The 19,131-nt window shown below is 41.2% G+C and overlaps 1 protein-coding gene across 1 annotated transcript; it reads left to right on the top strand.

Moving 5' to 3' along the window:
• The first annotated feature begins 123 nt into the window (after positions 1 to 123).
• gabra4 (gamma-aminobutyric acid type A receptor subunit alpha4) lies at positions 124 to 18,156 on the top strand. The gene is given in 12 exon segments (XM_030062029.1): positions 124 to 212; positions 451 to 569; positions 1,501 to 1,568; positions 2,129 to 2,349; positions 3,387 to 3,469; positions 7,664 to 7,771; positions 7,774 to 7,814; positions 7,816 to 7,828; positions 8,183 to 8,335; positions 13,371 to 13,627; positions 17,114 to 17,507; positions 17,510 to 18,156. Coding segments are annotated over 12 exon segments (1,683 nt in total). The 3' UTR covers positions 17,647 to 18,156.
• Positions 18,157 to 19,131: the final 975 nt, after the last annotated feature.

Genomic DNA, 19,131 nt, shown 5'->3' on the forward strand with positions numbered 1-19,131 from the left:
GAGGAGATGCTCAACTTGCTCCCTGCCGCTGCTCTGCCCTCTGTGTCGCGGCGTCTCTCCCTCCCCGGGACAAGGCATCTGGCGCGGTGAGATGTGAAGAGGCTTGAAGTATGGCATGGAAAGATGGTTTCTGCCAAGAAGAAGGAGATGGTGACAGCGATGTGCCCCACTTTCATTTGGACTCTCTTCTACTTTTTCTGCTTGGCGACTTGGTGAGTGTTCACTGCTGGGTGACACGGAGCCGGCGGCGGTGTAGTGATACAGCGGGAGAGCGGGCTCAAGTGTCTCTGTCCGTGGTGCTGAAAGCTCCCCCTCGCCCGGTAGCCCATAAGCAAAATGGCATTTAAGAGGTTTGCTTTTACACTGAGGTTCTTCTGTCTCGCCCAGGCTTGTTAAACATGTCCTGCTTTGCTTTTTTCTTTGTTTTCTCTCTTTCTTTTTGGGGTTCAGTGTAAAGAAAATCTCTGGGCAGACAAGAAAGGATGAAAGGATCTATCCGGAGAATTTCACACGCATTTTGGACCGACTTCTGGACGGCTATGACAACAGGCTGCGACCTGGTTTCGGGGGTATGTAGACACAGTTTTTAGTGTGCCTTTGTCAGATATCTAGCAAGAAAAGGGCCATAATAACCTTATGATATATTTTTTTCTCATAAAAGGCACTGTCCAAATATCTCACCAACACTGGCAGTCTGAATTGTATAGGGGGGCAAAACATCTAACAAAGTACGATGAGATTACTGTAAACTCACTATTGAGCGCCAAACCTCTCCACAGGAATATTATCTTTTTTTTTTCTTCCTCTTCTTATTCAGGGTTACATCATATGCCAGCTTAGTGCATGACTTCATCAAGTGAAACATGTTGCTTCACTGGCAAAGGTTTCCCCATATGTGATTTTATCCTGACTTTATCCTGGAAGTCTAGTAGTTTTGCCCTGTGAAAAGGGCCAGCTATAAGCCGGCCATATAAGCGAATGCAGTTATATAATCGTGTGTGTGTCGTGGGACAAACGCTTAATGCGCAGTTTAAGTAGTAAAAGTACAGATTTCGCTTTCGCGTGTTTGAAACCACGACATGCTAAGTATCGGCCATTTTAAAGGACCATTATCCTAAAAGAGAAGCCTAATTGATTTGCTGTGCGCTGCAGCATGGAATGCCCAGATAACCAGGCTCAGGCTTTGCTTATCCTTGCACTTAAAAACAATGCCTTTGGATACATAAACCTTATAGTTCACCTCCATTCAAAAATGCTCAAACAGGATTATGTTTTAAACCTCTTAAGCTATTTTTCCATTCCATTATGTAAATGCACCACAGCCCTGCATGAGATGAACTATTTATTGTATGTCTCAGCCATTGGGTTTGATGCTGATGGGCGTGAGGCCTGATGAGAGTTTACACACTGTGAAACATTTAGTGTGAAGCCTGGAGTTTAATAGGGAGTCATACCAGCTGCGGTCATGACACAAAACACTTTGTTTCACTGTGTCAACAGGTCCTGTAACTGAGGTCAAAACAGACATTTATGTGACAAGTTTTGGGCCTGTCTCAGACGTTGAAATGGTAGGTACCCAAACAATGAATGTACAGTAATCCTCACTGTAAATCAGTGGTTCTCAACCTGGGATCAGAGGACCCCCCAGGTGTCCTTGAAGAGGTTCCAAGGTGTCCCCAGAAAAATTAATTTCACTATTTTTTCACAAGAAGAGAGAAGTTAGCCCAATGAGAGAATGTGTAAGAATGACTATGCATTTCACAGGTGTCACACTCTTCATTGCTAATCTGCCAATGTCCAGTGCAGACAGTTATAATTCAGTCTTATCAGATGGGGATCCCTGAGACTACATCTTATCAAGTACAGGTCTTTGGCCTGATGTGGCCAGTTTGTGGGTCCTTTGATCCTTTGGGTCCTTGATACAAAAAAGGTTGAGAACCGCTGCTGTAAATGACACTCAGATCAACGTCATTTGGTGATGTATATTTGTACCTCATGCACCTTCAGTTTATGTATCTTTGTTCTAGTGATTGCACCACTGTCTCTGTGACTTTCATAAGGATGAGTGCACATGAAGCAATGTCATCAACCTGTTTATTTCCTGTTTTCGTCTATTCTTCCATCTTAGGAGTACACGATGGACGTGTTCTTCCGACAGACCTGGGTGGACCGCAGGTTGATGTATGAAGGCCCGATCGAGATTCTGAGGCTCAACAACCTGATGGTGACGAAGGTGTGGACACCGGACACTTTCTTCAGGAATGGCAAGAAGTCGGTGGCCCACAACATGACAGCTCCCAACAAGCTGTTTCGCATCATGAAGAATGGCACCATCCTCTACACCATGAGGTGCTATACACCTACCTAATCCACCAGATTTACTCCCCTTTATCTCCATCCCATCACAGAACATATCAGATTCAACACGACTGCAATCAAAGAGTAGAGACCCTTGTAAGGCGGGGTTCTTTCACTAGTTGCATTTTTAAACATCAGCAAGTAACTTTTAAATTAATTTTTATAATTTGGTCTAATTGCTGCAAGCAAAAAAGGTGAATACAGTTTGTGGTGCAAGAACTCAACTGCATTTCAGAGTTTGTGCTCATGTATGTCCATCCAGCAAATTTCTTGAAGATTCTTAAACTTTTTGATGATAGTATTTACATGAATGTCTCCACATTTATGTAGCAATGACTTGAAAGGACTCAAACAAGCAAATGGTCATGGCATGCATGAGTGGGATACAACCAAAACAGGCAGCAAATGAGAGGACCTCAGTCCTGTTGTCAAGCCTGTTTCTGTTTCAGTCTGTGATACAACAGGCTCTTTAATAAGGTTTTTGATCAAACTGTCAGTATTTATTTGCTATACAGGATGGTCTGACCTGGATACTGAAATTAGAAAGGCTAGTGTATCTAGTTGTATAAGAAAAGTAAAAAGCTGTTAACTGAAAAATAATCTTAAAAATCTTACCCGGGCAAACACAAGACTTATTTACTGAAAGGCTGTGTGTATATTTCGTCGAGGGTTTGGTAATGTTTGGGCTCTCTGTCTCACTGGAAACTACTGAACAGTGCCTTAGCTTTTTAGGTGGCTGGTGACTTTAAATAATTGTTTCAAAAATAATAGTCCACTGATCTGTCCCTCAAACCAAAGACCCTGATATTAACCAGTTAGGTCCTGATTATCTGTAGATATTAACTTTGGTTTCCTTGATGATCTATAAACTGTATTCCCTGCCTTTATCAGTGTGCAAAAACTCTTGATGAATGTGTGTGTGTGTGTGTGTGTATGTGTGTGTGTGTGTGTGTGTGTGTGTGTGTGTGTGTGTGTGTGTACTTTGTGAAGCACACCTTTTGAAGCAACTCTTCTCTGTGCTGCAACAGGTTGACTATTAGCGCTGAATGTCCCATGAAGCTTGTGGACTTCCCCATGGATGGACATGCGTGCCCTCTCAAGTTTGGAAGCTGTAAGTGTGTGTGTGTGTGTATGTGTGTGTGTGTGTGTGTGTGTGTGTGTGTTAGTTTAGTTTAGTTTTTTTTTTTTTTTTTAAAGGTTAGTTTTAGTTTGCTTAGTTAAAGTATTGTATAATAAAAACCAGAAAAATTCAGCTGGACAGCAACAGCAACAACAGTAAACACAGATATGGGCACATGGGTAAATAGTTCACACAAGATGCAGCCTTGAGTGCAAAATGTGTCTAATGTCGCTTCTGAGGGGAGATCCAGGTAGTGTGCCGGGTGGAAAAGAATGAACCATGGTTAGTTTCTGTTTCAGCGGAGAGGCACTGGGCGTTCTCCCCTACCTTGTCATGTTAAGCTGGTTTAGCCTCCTTGTGCGAGCTTTTCAAATTGACCTTTAGGTTTGTGTGATTTCCACTTGAGAAATGTTCCACATATTTTATTTCCTTCCAGTGACAAAAAATACGTAAACTGACAAAGATGAACGCTAAAGCCTTTTTCTTTATAATTTTAGTTTATTTTAACTGGGTTTATAAACAGTTTTAGTTCTCTTTCTTTTCTTTTTTTTAGCCTCAATTGTTTGTAATTGTAATGTTTTTATTTTAGTTAATGAAATTGTTTTTTCATGCCTAGTTTTTATTCTTTCATTAGTTTTTGTGAAAATTTTAGACAAGAGAGAGAGAGAGAGGAGAGAGGAGAGAGAGAGAGAGAGAGAGAGAGAGAGAGAATCTAATGAGGTTAAGGAGACCCACATACTGCAAATTTAATTAATTAATTAATCAATATTTAGTGAGTTATTGATTGATTATTTATTTATTTGTTTGTTTATTTTTTTTCTGATCCAACTAATGCCAGAAAGTGACTCAAATCAAACCACGGTCTCCTTTTAGTGTGTTTTGGATCTGAGCTCAAGGCCTCTAAAGTGCAGGCAAGAGATTAAAGTCACCAATAAAATGAAAAAGTTTTTCAACTTGTCAGCTAATTTTCCATGCCAAAACATAATACCAAAGAAATTTCTGTTGTTTTTAATTTAATTTAATTTAATTTTTGTTTATTTCCTTTTATGTCAAAATCCCATTACTTCTACATCCTGAAAAACAGAGCATCTTAAATAATTGTGAACAAAATTTCAGCCAATAAAGCACCAGTCCCGTCTTGTTATGATAATGGCGTGATGCTATAGTAATTTCCTCAACAGCAAGCCAGCATACCAAACTGGGGTTTACCTGGGAGTATTCCTTTGCCATGCAAATTATCCTTACACTGAAAGATGACTGATGTGTTTTTTTCTTGGTATTTGTGGAGCTGAATGGATGGATCAGGGTGAAAGTGTAGTTTTACTGCCTTAACATTAAATGGAACACACAAAAAACCCTGAATCTATTCATTAAGAGATGAAGAAGAGACAATCAATAACCAGATGTTGCTGGTTCCCTCCCCAGTTGAGTTTATTCCAGCTGGGACTGGCGTCTGGTATTGTGTCTACAAGAGGTCCCAACTCTGAAAAAAAGGTGTTTCTGTGCAAAACAGCAAAGCTCAACTGTTCCATGAGCACCTCAGCCTGGCTCAGCTTGACCCTCTGCAGAAATGCACAGCATGAGTTGAGAATATGCATGTTTTTGTATCGGACACAGATGCAGAAAATTCCATGCATAGATGCAGAAAATTCATGCATTTGCAGCAACTTTGTTCATTCATTCAGCTTTTTAAAGTTGCTGCAGGTAGCGTTTTAACATCAGTGAATCATTACTACAGCATGTTTGACTCATCAGTGTAATAAACAAATGAGACCATCGCTGGTAGACTTGCAGTCTCTACCGGCTGCTGCTTTGCATTTATATTGCTGTCTCCAAGTCATTTCACAGGAAATCTGCTGATTTGCTTTACGGCACAAAACAAAATTCATTTTACTTGCGAGAAACTTTATTCCCTTTCCGCTATTTCTAACCGCAGGATTTCAGCTGAGAAACAAAAAAAATCGACATCTCATCCCGCTGGCATTTTTTAAAACTTGTTTGAAAAAACAACTTGTATGGCTTGTTAAATTGGAGATTTTTTGCATGAAAACATCTCTACCATGGTCATTATTATAATTACACCAGGTATCACAATTAATTGAGAATGATATATTGATGTAGCAGCTTTAAGAGGTAGTAAGAGAGTAGAGATTGTCCTAGCTCAGTCTGAAAAATGGAAAAAAAAAAAAAAAACCTCAAAACCTCAGTCACATGGCCACTCTCTTCCCGGACTGAAATGGATTCCGCGCTGAAACGCATCGTCGAGCTGAGCGCTCCGCGAGGCAAAAAAGCGTCAGAATGCTAATGCTAAACAATGAAGCATTTTGTTCCCCATTGAAGACCGAACAATAAAACTCGAACTCAGCATCGGTGTTTATAAGCGAGCCGCACTGGTCAGCAGAAAATGACTTATCTCAAATGAAGGAGCCTCTCAAATGGAGCGGCTCCGTCTTATCGGGACAGAGCAGCGATTTGAAGATTACATCTGCAGGGGGAAAGAAAGGCAGAGAAGGCGGACGGCGGCTTGCCTTACACTCCGCCAATTACCCACCATGGTGACATTGCGGAGGACGAATTCACATTTCACAGTTATCATCGTCATTCTCTTATGGTTGCCCCCCCACCCCCCAACCCCCCTCCCGTCTCTCCTATCCTCCTCCTTTTCCCATCCCACTTTGCTCCTGGCCTCCAGTCAGGAGGAGGCAGCCGTGGATCTGATGTGGCCTGAAGCAAAGGAAAGGTCAGAATCCCTTCCTCTGCCTCGGGATAGCTCAGACCTATGCTGCTATTTTCCATAGCTGGCATAGTGTGTGTGTGTGTGTGTGTGTGTGTTTGTGCGAACGGGTGTGCTTATTTTTTGTCCGTCTGCTTTGCTTCTCATTTTCTCTCCATCACTCTCTCTCTCTGTCTCTCTCTATCTCTCCCTCTCTCTCCGTGTCTTGCTCTCTCTTTCTGTTTCTCCATCTGGACTTGTGTGCACAGGCATTGCATTCCACTCCATGACACACCAGAGTCATTTCATTTTCCCAGCTCAGTTAGTATCCTGCCGATGTGGAGTCCCATAGGGAGTGGCAGGCAGAAACAACCCGCGTCTATTTGTGCCTCCACCATAGCAGCCCTTCTTACTGGTACAGAGTCACTGTAACCCCCTTTTCCAGCGGCGCTGTTCAATAATAATATGGATTTTCATGATTTATCAGAAAATATCCCTGAGTCACATGGACTCATGATGGAGAAATCATTTGAATGTCTGCATTTTCAACAGAGGCAAGGTTTTATGCGTCAACAAAAATGTAACAGTGAGCAGGGAGGTGTATGAATTCTCAACTCAACCTGTGTTCGGTCAAGTTCATCTCAACTATATATAATGAACCTTAGAGTCAACTGGAGCGGGAGAGGGAATGTTGATCTGCCAATATTGGCTTTTATTAAAGGTGCACCATGCAAAGATGCAGATGGAAGATTGAAGTGAGGGTCATTTTGGAATAAGCAGGTAACCTAGTGATGTTGGGCCACAATGTAGACTTCACTTCAATCAACCTCCAGCAATTTTATGGAGTGCCCCTTTAAATATCATACATCAGGCAGTCAGTTTAAATTTGATGGAAGTAACTCTCTGACCACAGCTACATAAAAACAGTCCTGCGAAATCCTGCGATGACGGTTTATGTTCTTTGCAGTGCTTATTTAATTGTGCAAATAAATACTTAATTTGCAGGCATAATGTATGAGTAGCAGATTCCCCACCATTAAAAGGTGAAGCGGGTCAACAAGCTTTATATGACGGAAATTGTCTAGTTGTGATGGCTAGATTTTCTGTCCCATAAGGGTTTAAATGGTCTACATTTAGTTTCATAAGATATCCAGTGCTGATGACAACATTTTTTTTAGGGACAACCAGGTGTATTTCAAATTTTTGGGATGAAAATGGGAACAATTAAAGATAATGAATATTGTTACAAAATATCAGCTGTCAGAAGACTCAGTGTAAATTATCTGGTGTCAGGATTGGCCTTCAAAACTCTTAAAGATAGATTGATTGATAGAAACAATATCACATGCCTCTGTTTTAAAAAGAGCTTATATTACTTGGTTTATTTCCTCTTTTGTAAAGCCCCCCTTGTGAAAACCTATGTGTAAGCACAGTATGTGAGCAGTGTGCATATTTATAGCCAAATGAGTCAGATCACTGTGGTTTTGTCCACAGATGCCTACCTAAAACGGAGATGATCTACACGTGGACCAAAGGCCCTCAGCATTCAGTGGAGGTTCCCCCAGAGTCCTCCAGTCTTGTTCGTACGATCTGATTGGCCAGACTGTCTCCACTGAAACGATTAAAATCCATCACAGGTAGGACCGAGGCCTGCTTGTCCTTTGCGCCATTTTGTGTCCTCAACTCAATTATACTAAATGCTTGCTAGCAAAATGGCTGAGCTGTGACATCAAGTGAAAGGGCAGGATTGACTGGGTGCAATAAGGAACATGCGCCTCATGTTAGAGTTTATTCTTTTGTTTTAGAGTAATATGCTTATAAGGTGGTCCAGTGATGTAAAAATGTCAAAGTTTTGTTGTCTATAGTCAAGAAAACAACTTTACTCTTTAAAGGAAATGAGAAAAAGTAAAATCAATTGTACTGCTGTCAATCTCAATCTTTCAAACCATATCTTTGTCCATCAAACTAATCCATTTTTGTTGATCCTCCAGGTGAATATGTGGTGATGACAGTGTACTTCCACTTGAAACGTAAAATGGGCTTACTTCATGATTCAGACATATATCCCTGCATAATGACAGTAATCCTCTCCCAAGTGTCCTTCTGGATAAATAAAGAATCAGTGCCGGCGCGAACAGTTTTAGGTATGTATAACTCACAAATCCTTCATTCTGGAGAGCGTTTCTCCTTTTCCATTTATTCCTTTGATGGCTGCACGCTGACAGAGCAATCAGTGTTGTAGTGTCTCCGCTCCTCACAGCCAAGTGATGCTATGTTGTAATTGTGGCAAACAGAAAGAGCCGCTGTTCTGTTCTTTTATCTGGAGATTATAGCATGAAATGCAAATTCAGCCCGAGCGCTTTCTTAATGTTTTACAAACTGCTTTAAAAGGCAAGATGGACAGCTGATAGCGTTTATACACAATCAGTCAGATGCATCATCAGAGCAGAGCAGCCCAGAGCAAAGATCACATCCCTAATGAGACTCTTAAAGAAAGAAAGAAAGAAAGAAAGAAAGAAAGAAAGAAAGAAAGAAAGAAAGAAGGATTTTCTGGATAATGTTAAAATGCAATAAAAATGTCCTGAAAGTATTGGCTGAAAATATAAAACAACCTGTTAATGTCACAAAATGCATCACTTTTACATTACGTTAACTTCTGATTATTATTTCAAAGGCAGAGTAAATTTTCAGCTGGTGATGTAACAATAACACTAATGACATAATACCTTGCATTATTACATTCTATTTGGTTTTCTATAGTTGCACATCAGTCAGTACTATTATGACATCATCTGTTATGATATGTTAACACATTATGAAGTAATAATCACCAGGTAATGTATGGTTATTGACATTATCCAGCTATTTGTTACATGATATAAAATGCTTTATTACATGTTCAGTGCATTTACAGTGACATGTTATTACATTGGTGATGTTATTAGAGCCGCCTCTATGCAGTTTGCAGGAGTATTTGTATGATTTTCATGTGAGTGGCTATTTACACAGAGTATTAGGTGACCTAAGACCTAAAATGGTCCGTCTGGTTTTCACATTATAAATAATCAATTAGCAGCTTAAGGTTTTGGCCTGTGACTCACTTGTGGTACAGTTCTGTCTTGGCTCTCTGTTAAAATGTTTTTGGTGCCACAGTCTTAAAATAAACTGGGTATGTGGCTGCTGATAGAGGCGCACGCAGCAGCCATGCACTTAAGCTGTTAAAGAAGTGCTGAGACTAGACCAGCCTCGCTACACTTTTATTGTTTATTTTAGAGCCATATTAGAGGCACATTCCCCCATGTGTGCTGATAAACAGCAACTGCCCTGAGTCTCAGCAGCGATGTCTGCTTTCCATTTTGAAAGTACTTCTGATAAATGAACAAACGCGACCAGTGTCACCCAGCTAATTACATTCCATGCGCATGTGTTCTCTGGCATCATTTCAGAAGTAATGTTAGCTTATCATATGTAGCTAGAGTTGGAAAAAACAACAAAACAAAACAGTAATACACAGGTTGACCATTCTGATGCTGCAATGAGGAATGGTGTGGTAAAAAATTAATTTGTTCTACCAGTGAGGTATTGCCTTAAGTATTGTTTATTTCATGTTGTGGGTCTTATTGTTGGGTGTTTAAATTAGTTTCTGCTCAGTGAACAGTTTTTAGAGCACAATTCATCTTAAAGTTACTGTAGCAGGAGGACAAATGAAGTCACAGATTTGTTCCCACTGTGACCTTGACTGTAAAAGCAGGCAAATTGGTGGCTGGCTGCAGTGTTCACTCCATTACTATATAACATGTTACACTGCTGCTGTAGTTGTGAAGGCATAGCCAACACCCATTTAAGAAACAACCCACTGTTGTACTTTTGTTGCTGCTGAAACCAGTAAGAAGGTCTAGTTTTCTGGTTATGGTCTCATTATAACGCATAAGAGGTGTGTATTGGAACTGTAGGAAAACAGCCTGACCTTGACCGCGTGCCTCAGCATTAAAACCATTAGGGAATATAGGAAAGAGTAGCTCTCGTGCAGGGGCCACAATGTGTGACAGATGCCCAGATGCACTGCCTGTTCCAAAATCCCCTCCCCACCACCACTATTACCACACACACACGGACACACACAACACACCAAAATTGTCCAACATATGACAAGGGCGTCACAGAAGCGTAATTATTGCTCTATCAGGCGAGCCTCTGAAGCTCTGTGCTGTTTTTCCCTGCATGGGAATGTGTGTGTATGTGTGGCTGTGATGGATAGGCGTTAGAGAGGGAGGGAGAGAGAGAGAGAGAGAGAGAGAGTGTGTGCGTGCGTGTTGGTGGGTGGGTCTGGATGCCTCTCCTTCTTCTGTGCCAGCCACATGCTGTCTTAACTTCCTGCCTGGTTGTCAGTCCTGTTGTGAGAAGAGCCGTTTTGTCAGGAGGATCAACAGGAGGTGTGTGTGGGGGGTGTGTGTGTCACACACACCAGAGCATCTGCAGGGTTCCCCCTAGTGGCTTGACAAAGTGGGGATGGAGTAAAAGGCTCCTGTTGGAACATGTAGGAGTTGGTTTGGAGTGTAAAGTGCTTGTAAAGCAGGGCTGCTGTCGCGTGTGGCTGTGTGTGTGCGTGTGTGTGTGTGTAGGGACAACTGCCCTGCTTTGGCTTGATTCACAGTTTTTTTTTTTCTTTTCCTATTTCTGCTATTTCCAGCGGTGGCTAGAGTGCCAAAAATACTCAAGTATGAATTGTTACTGTGCTGAAATTTGATCTGAGACTGCTGAAAATTTTTATTTGTGTGGTTTTAAATTTTCTGTCACTTACTTTTAACGCTGTTATTTTGTTGCCTGCTCTGTTTCATTACACTAGTCTTGTTAGATGGATCATCTTGACTGTCAATCAAGTGTGTGTCTTTCTAGAAAGCACTTTGAACTGCAATTGAATCAAAGGTGCTATGTCATTTAAAATTGATTGATTGATTGATTGGATTTTTAAAAATGTGCTCCGAGCAAAACTGATTGGATTGCTTAAAAATAAAATAAGACATTGTCACATATAATTTTTCCCATGCTATGAGGAACTTTTACATTTTTACATTTTACCTGAAAAAATAAATAATTAAAAAAAAAAAAAGATAAAATAAAATAAGTGCATGAACATAGTAAAACATGAATCAACATGAGTCATTCAACAAAACAATTTCAACTGACCAGATTCTGATGCAATGTTTATGTTGAGACAACAAAATTAGAATTTAATATTTGCACATTTGCAAACTGCAAACATATGCACAATACTTGAGTCAAAACATATTTAAATAAAGTAAAATAAAAAAATACTTACACATAAAACTGAAACATTGCAGTAGCCTAATTAACTAATATGGCCTTACCAGTTTATTTCATACAACATATTGACATCAACACTTCACCAACTCAGGATTTTTCAGCTAATGCTTCTATAGGCTGCTTTTCTGGCATTAAATTAAACAACATGTGCATGTGCAAACTTCAATCAGTTTTTGCTTAGGAACTCTTGTATCTTGTACAAGCACCCAGTTTGGTTGAGACAAACACACGTCTGCAGGCCCCATCACAGACATCACCATGAATGCAGGGAAGAGCACGCCTTCCTCCTTCTGTAAACGATCATGTGGATTCCAATCGATTTAAATTAGAAAAATCATATCTCATGCATCCACGGACCGTGCCTGATCTGAACAATTAACCTGATGAAACGGCTTTATGTTAGAGGTTAATATTCTCAGTGTGAGGCCTCAAGCCGCAGTTCACCTGTCAATGTCATCCTGCTGCCTTTGATTGACAGGTAATTATATGGCAGTCACGTCTGGGCACAGGGGATGAATTTATGTTGGGCAAGGACTCTGCGGCACAGATTGTTCTACATCTCCAATGTAAGGTTTTTTTTATTTTTTTTTGCCAATCACATTATTTCTACCGGTTAATAATTCAAGGACGAGTGAGGAGCTACAGGCTTATACTGTGTCATTGCAGCAGCCGAGCCTGACCTCACGTGTGCACCAGGCTGGTGACTCTTTTTATAGGATTATTTTTATGGTATATGCCGTGATAATGTAGTGAGGAGTGAAAAACCGAGTGTGTGCCTCGGTGCGCTGAGTCTTGGAGCATTGTTTGGCCACTCTGCTGAGCGTTGCATCTGGACTCTCTAATGTTACTGGAGTGGGGCATTATACACAATAAAAAACTCCAGTAGGATTTGGGTAATAACATATAAGCTACTGTGTTTTTTGATGCAGACTGGAGTTTTAGTCAAACAGATGAGGCAGCACTCTCCTGGATGGAGAATTTTTAAGGGTGAAGTCGGAAACAAAAGGCATAATTTTTCCTTCTTCTTTTCCTTCTCATGAATGAATTAAAAAATAAGTTGCCTCATTGATACTCATATATTTCACCATATTTTGTCCTCAAAACCCTCCCTGCCATTCAAGTTTTCCTGTTAGTTCACTTGTGCTCTGAAAAGAGTGGTTCTTTGGCTGAAGTCAACCAGTAGATAAACCTTTTTCACAGCAGCCACTTTGACACAAATAGCAGGTAAACACAGGTGTTATCAATGATATCAACTAGGGCTCTGTTCCATTTGGTGTGTGTGTGTCTTCAGAGAGCCCGGCTGCTGCTTCAATGGAACAGAATCATAATTAATGTCTTCAGAAACACCTGTGTTTACTCTGCTGTTTCATGTCAAAGCGGCTGCTGTGAAAAAGGCCTGTTTGCCCATTTATCTTCAAGAGCAGCTCTCTGCCTCCATAAAGTGTTGTTAAAACTTGACTTCATACTCCCATTACCTGGGAAATACTCTTATTACTTCAGTAAATGATGCAGTTAACATAAATTTGAGGAAAACAATGTGCTCCTTTTCGTGTGCTCTCTCATTTTGTTTTGGCAAATGGACCATTATCCAAATGGATTCAGATAATGAAATACACTGAGAGAGCCGTGTATGTAGACTATTGAACATCATTATTTGTCACTGTAATGTAGGACGTCTTTTACCTTTAATTTGTATTTATGTATTACTGATATACAGCATTTGTAGCTGAATTTTGCTTCTTGAACCGATTAAACTGGATCTGAAGTGACCCATACCGCTTAAATACCTTGTGTCAGTTTTATTGAAAAATAGACTTGTGTGGTGTTGATTGTTAATTGATATTTCCTCTGAAGGCATCACCACCGTCCTGACCATGACGACTCTCAGTATCAGCGCTCGCCACTCCCTCCCCAAGGTCTCATATGCCACCGCTATGGACTGGTTCATCGCCGTCTGCTTCGCCTTCGTCTTCTCTGCCCTCATCGAGTTTGCTGCTGTTAACTACTTCACCAACGCACAGATCGAGCGGGCCAAAAAGAAGCCAGCCAAATGTCCCCCTGTGCCGCAAACCACGCCTGTCAAGGTCAAGGACACAGAGGAAGTGCTGCAGGTGATTTTGTTTTTTTTTTTTTCATTGAAGTGGCTGTGGCGAATAATCTGATGGCACTTTACTTTGGGAAGCACTTACACAGCATGGCACTTATTATGTGCTTTTTGTACTTGGTCTTTAGCCTACACTTCTGAATTGCCAAGAGTGCTTTGCCTGAGGATCTTTAGCTGTGCGCCCACTCAGAAGACCTAAAAGATCTGATTTGCAGCTAAAACAGGAGCAATCTGATCCCAGGATGCGAGTTCTGGCCTTGTCAAAAACCTGAAAGCAGAATTCTGCACAACCGGGGCCTCACTGCATGATGATACAGGATGTTACAGCATCTTTGAAAACCTTGTTTAACCTGCCATTACTATTTTATTATACCCTCAAGCAATTTACAAAGAGTTTAGGTGCTTGAACCTTTTATGCTCACGTAACATTTTAACACACCAGAAAGATTCACAGATGAAGATGAAGACGGGACCGAGGCAAGTTTGGCATTCAAGCAGTTTGTTGAGCAATCCAAACCACCATGGTACACCATGGCTCCAACGGCCAGAGACAATACAAAACACAACAAGTGCTTAGGTTCTTTCTTGTACCACAGTTGGATTTGTCAGCTGATGCCATTGCTGTGCTCGGTCCCTACAAGAGAAAGCATGCTGTTAATTAGGTTTATGTACCGCAAGTGTGTGCCACTGGCCGGCCGAAGCCCTCCTGCCTCTGGGCCAGCATACCGACACTCAGTGACCACCACACACGTGTTAAACACTAAACAGCAGGGCCCATGTTTCTAAAAAATCTTATAACTTGCTTCTACTGTCACAACACAGGTTTCCCTTCCCACTGAATCTGACACTGGCATGTTGACCTTGTGCGTACATTATTGAGCATCCAATGCTTCCTGATCTTGCTGTTTGCTGGTCTTTGGTGCAGGTGATGTCACTACCTGTTTGCTCTCTCTGGGTGGTGACATCACCTGCCACCAAAGACCAGTTCCTCTCAAAATGTGTCCATCATCATGACAAAGGTTATGGAAGTTGTGGAGGCTAATCTGATAGTGGAATTATGAGAAATGAGAAATAGAAACAAAAGCACAAGACCATCCATCACCTACAATGCAATACAACATAACCAACACACCCTTCACCCAAAACCAGTATTCCCCACTCACCCTCCCAGCACTCTGCATGTCACCCACACCCACCCAGAGCCATCTCAGCGTCAAGCAAGGATCACATAAATAACATAATATCATCTTAATTAGCAGTAATTGGTGTTCCAATTACGATCTGGAAACATCTGATGAAAGTAAAACTCCAGCATTATTGTTTACGCTCTTTTATTGTTCACTTACAGCAGTATGACAGCGACCGGCAGCATTTGACAGGAACGACTGACAGAGCAAAGGATTATCGGTGGGGCTAAAATCCACTACAGCTGTGTCATAAGTGGACACAAGTATTCCATGAACACATCACGAAAACTGACATAAGGATTGGATCAGTATTCAGGAATGTGGCATGTAATGACTGCAAAGCTTTTTTTCCATGCACTGCGACTGGGTTACAGGCTGAACCACTATTCTTCTCTGTTGCAGTCTTAAAAACCGCTAAGCATGTAGACATGTCTCTTTGAAACCTGTTTTACATAAGGGCAGGGCATGAGGGGTGTACAAGTGTCAAAACCCATTTTAACGTGGGTGCATTGTTTCTTAAACTAAATGTTGTTTTTCAAGAGATAAAATATTTTTTTTTTTTCCCCCAGACATTCAAGACATATGTTGATGAAATGCACAAAAAATAATAAAACTACAAGTCAGTTCTTGGTGCTGCTTGGACAGGCATTTCTCCAACTGGTATTGATCAGTGAAGTTAGTGAGACCGAGCAATGCATATGTCAGTTTTAACCCTGACTACTTTAAGTTGCCCTTCAGTCCAAATCCCAGTGTGGAGTATCGTGCCTGAATGCAGTTTAGTGACAACAGCACTTCAGTGGATTAGAGGGTTGCCAGGCAACGAAGCCCGTGCACATCTGTATAGGTTTCAGAAAGGCTGTGGTGCCAGAGGGAAAAATTAATACTCTGTTCCTCGAGAGCGGAGCCTGTTGGAGCTAGCAGAGGGGCTGACAGGAGCATCAGGGAGGGTCCGTGGTTCCAGTAGCTTGACCTTTTGCCTCCACCAAGCAAACTCCGATCTCCATGAACCTCCTCTACTGCATGCGGGACACTATAACACTGAACTCTTTAGTCAGGGGTGGGGGGGTGGATTATTACTGTAAAGGCTGTGGTACCAGCATCACACTCTCCCTGCCTGAAAACATCAGCTTTCAAAGGATAAGCTCCTTTGACGCTATACTGCAATACCACCCGATGCAGCGCTACCTACTTTCTGTCTTAAGCTTGTGTGAAATGAGTGAAATCCTCGGTAAGTGACATCTGTATTGCACGCAGCAGGCTACGCTTCCAGATGAAGGCATCTGTGTCAAGAGGACTGTAATCAATCAATGACAAGGTTTATGGTCACCCCACTTGCTTTTGAGAAATGAAAAGCACCGTTTGCTCCCCTTGGTCGCCTCTTAATCTATCTTGCTTATAAACGCCCACAAACTTCAAGCAGACAGAAGGAATGAGGAATTAGTCACATTAGGTGGGTTTTGTACATTACAAGCAGTTAATTACTGACAAATCATATTAATTCTTACATTGTTTTTGCTAACATGTCTCTAACAAAAGACCCACTCTTTGAAAAAAAACAAACACACAAACAAAAAAATAGCATAAGTTGTATAGTGTTCAGAATGGGTTTTACTTCTTTACTGTGACCAGCACTTAACCTGGATGTGCATATCTGTCAAAAGGCATGTAAGCATATAAGCTATAAGCATATACTATATTAAGGCTGGACCAATATGTGTTTTTGAAGGCCAATACCAATATTTCAGGATTAAAGCTGCCAAGAGTGTCTAAATAGTCTCAATTCAATGTTGTACTCTCAACAGTGTGCTAAAATCCTTTCAAATAGTATTTAGACCATCATGTCATACTAAGGGTCCTATCTTACACCCAGCGCAAAACGCAAGTGTCTTTGCTAGTTTCCAATCAGCACAGTTGTCATTTTCCTGTCCAGCGCCCACGTTGTGTAAACAGCAAAGTCACTTGTGTCCATCTAAGCGCCCACAGGCGTGTTGGTGTTATTGTCACTGTTATTTTAAGGTCATTATCATAGTAATGCACTCCTACATAGACGGGCGCCGGTGCGTGTCCACTCGACTTGTTCCACACACAGGGGACGCCTGCTTCACCTTCAGACTGCGCGCTTAGGTTGTTAAAATAGAGCCCTAAAACTGTCCATTGAAACACATCTGAATGGAGTTTATGCTGACTGCTGCTGTCAGTGACTTCTCAGTGCCATTTTTTAATAAGCTAATATCAGCCCAGTACACTACCAAACCAATACCAGCCAAACTCTAACAAATATTTTGTCATTATTTCCCCTGTGACAGCTGAATGCAGATACCAATGGCAACCTGAGGAAGCGGATGAACTACATGACCCACCAAGAGCTACGCAGCAGCCAGAGAGTCCTGTCCAGCGCCAACAGCACCGGCGTGGCAATGAGACAAGCTCGACCTTCAGCCAGCGGAGTAAATGGCAGTTCCTCCACCCTGTCCCGCTGCAGCCCCAAATCTGACAGCCAACTCAGCGTCGCCTCTTCCTCCAGCCAGCTGGTCAGAAACACGCCACAGGCCGCAGCTTCCCTGTCGGACATGACGGCGGAGACGCCATCCAAGCAGAATATGAGCTCCTCTTCTCTGCAGCATCTCTTAGGGCCCAAGCTGGAGCGCATCCAGATGATGGGGAACAAATTGGAGCTAAAGCAGTCGCCGTGCTCCCAGCCACCACTGCTGGCATGGGAGGAACCAGTAAAATTGACAAGTACGCACGAATCTTGTTCCCAGTGTCCTTTGGGGCATTTAATATGGTCTACTGGGTAGTTTACTTATCAAAGGACACTATGGTGGCCAAAGGTGGCTAGTTCTTTGTACCAGAAACTGGGATGAAGAATCATTTTCTATAAGAGATGGCAAGCAAACGAGGAATATGGGATTTTGTCAGAGCTTCGCAAACAATAAGAGGAAACTATTGCTCTTGCTAAAGAGGTAAACAAAATGTGCTGGACAAGCACTTCCACATCCTGGAGAACACTCTGAGAGCACCTTTATTTTTTTTTTTCTTGAGGTCCTCGCACAGCAAGCATGGGAATAAGTCAACAGAATTAGAAATATCTGACTCAACATAAGAAAGAACACCTGCACTCTGGAATATGCTATCGTCCTTTATATCATGCTACTTCTGACTGTGAAGGTCTTCATCGGCTTCGACTGCCTCATGATCTTTTGGCCTGCAGTCGAGATATAAAGCATGAGGTTTTTTCATTTTCCTATTTTTGTACCCTGCACCTGGCAAGAAGTTTGGATGTGTATACTGCCCTCCTCGAAAGATCTGAAGCAATGTTCTGTCAATATCTCAGTTTGTTTGGATGAACCAATTTGTATTTAATGATTATAAATCCATTTTGACATGAACACCGAGTTGCTTTGGTGGCTGGTAAACTGGCTACATGAAGCAAGATCTCTGGTATCTTTCTAGTTCGGGGACTTTCAGTGTGGAAGGAATCGTTTGTTTCACCAATGGAGAAATATATATATATATATATATATATATATATATATATGTATGTATATATATATATATATATATCTATATGTATATAATATATATATTATATATATATATGTATATTAATATATATATATATATAATATAATATATATATATATACATATATATATAATTTGTTAATACTGGCCAGAAACGCTCTTATCAGGTTAGAATGAATGTCCACACACCCAAACCAGACTTAGGGAAGCCTGCTTTTTGGCCAGGACTTGTAACTATAAATAATGTCAACCCTGCTACCAGAATATGATGGTAGCCCTGAAAAGCCTCTGTGTACAGTACATAACTGCAAATCATCTTTCTTTAGATGTATTAACTCATGTAATGGAGATACTAAACCTAAAATTTGGGGATACAGTCTAGTATTAATAAAGTAGACTAAGTTATTAATTCATGTTACAGTAGGACCTAAGCTTCCTGCCATAATGGGGTGCCAAATAGTAAACAGAGACTGTGAAAGTAATTAAACACAGGCAAAGCATGAAAAAGAGGAGGGAAAGGAAGCCACTGACATCTGGTCAGAGATTACTGCAGCAATAAAATAGTGAGCCGGCTGTTTTTTTTTTTTTTTGGTTTTTTTTTTAGGAATATTTGGGCATGTACAATAAAGAATGTGACTGAACTGTGCGACAGTTGCTCCAAGTTCCCGGGCAGAGACAAACTGTATGGTGCTGACTGTTGACTCCACCCTCTCATATCTAGCAGAACTGACTGAGCATTATTTCTATGTCCCTTCAGTGTAAACGGTGCATTATTTCACTGCATTGCATTGTGTTAGACA

This window comes from Myripristis murdjan, chromosome 10 (genome assembly GCF_902150065.1).
Source record: "Myripristis murdjan chromosome 10, fMyrMur1.1, whole genome shotgun sequence".
Classification (NCBI taxonomy): Eukaryota; Metazoa; Chordata; class Actinopteri; order Holocentriformes; family Holocentridae; genus Myripristis; species Myripristis murdjan.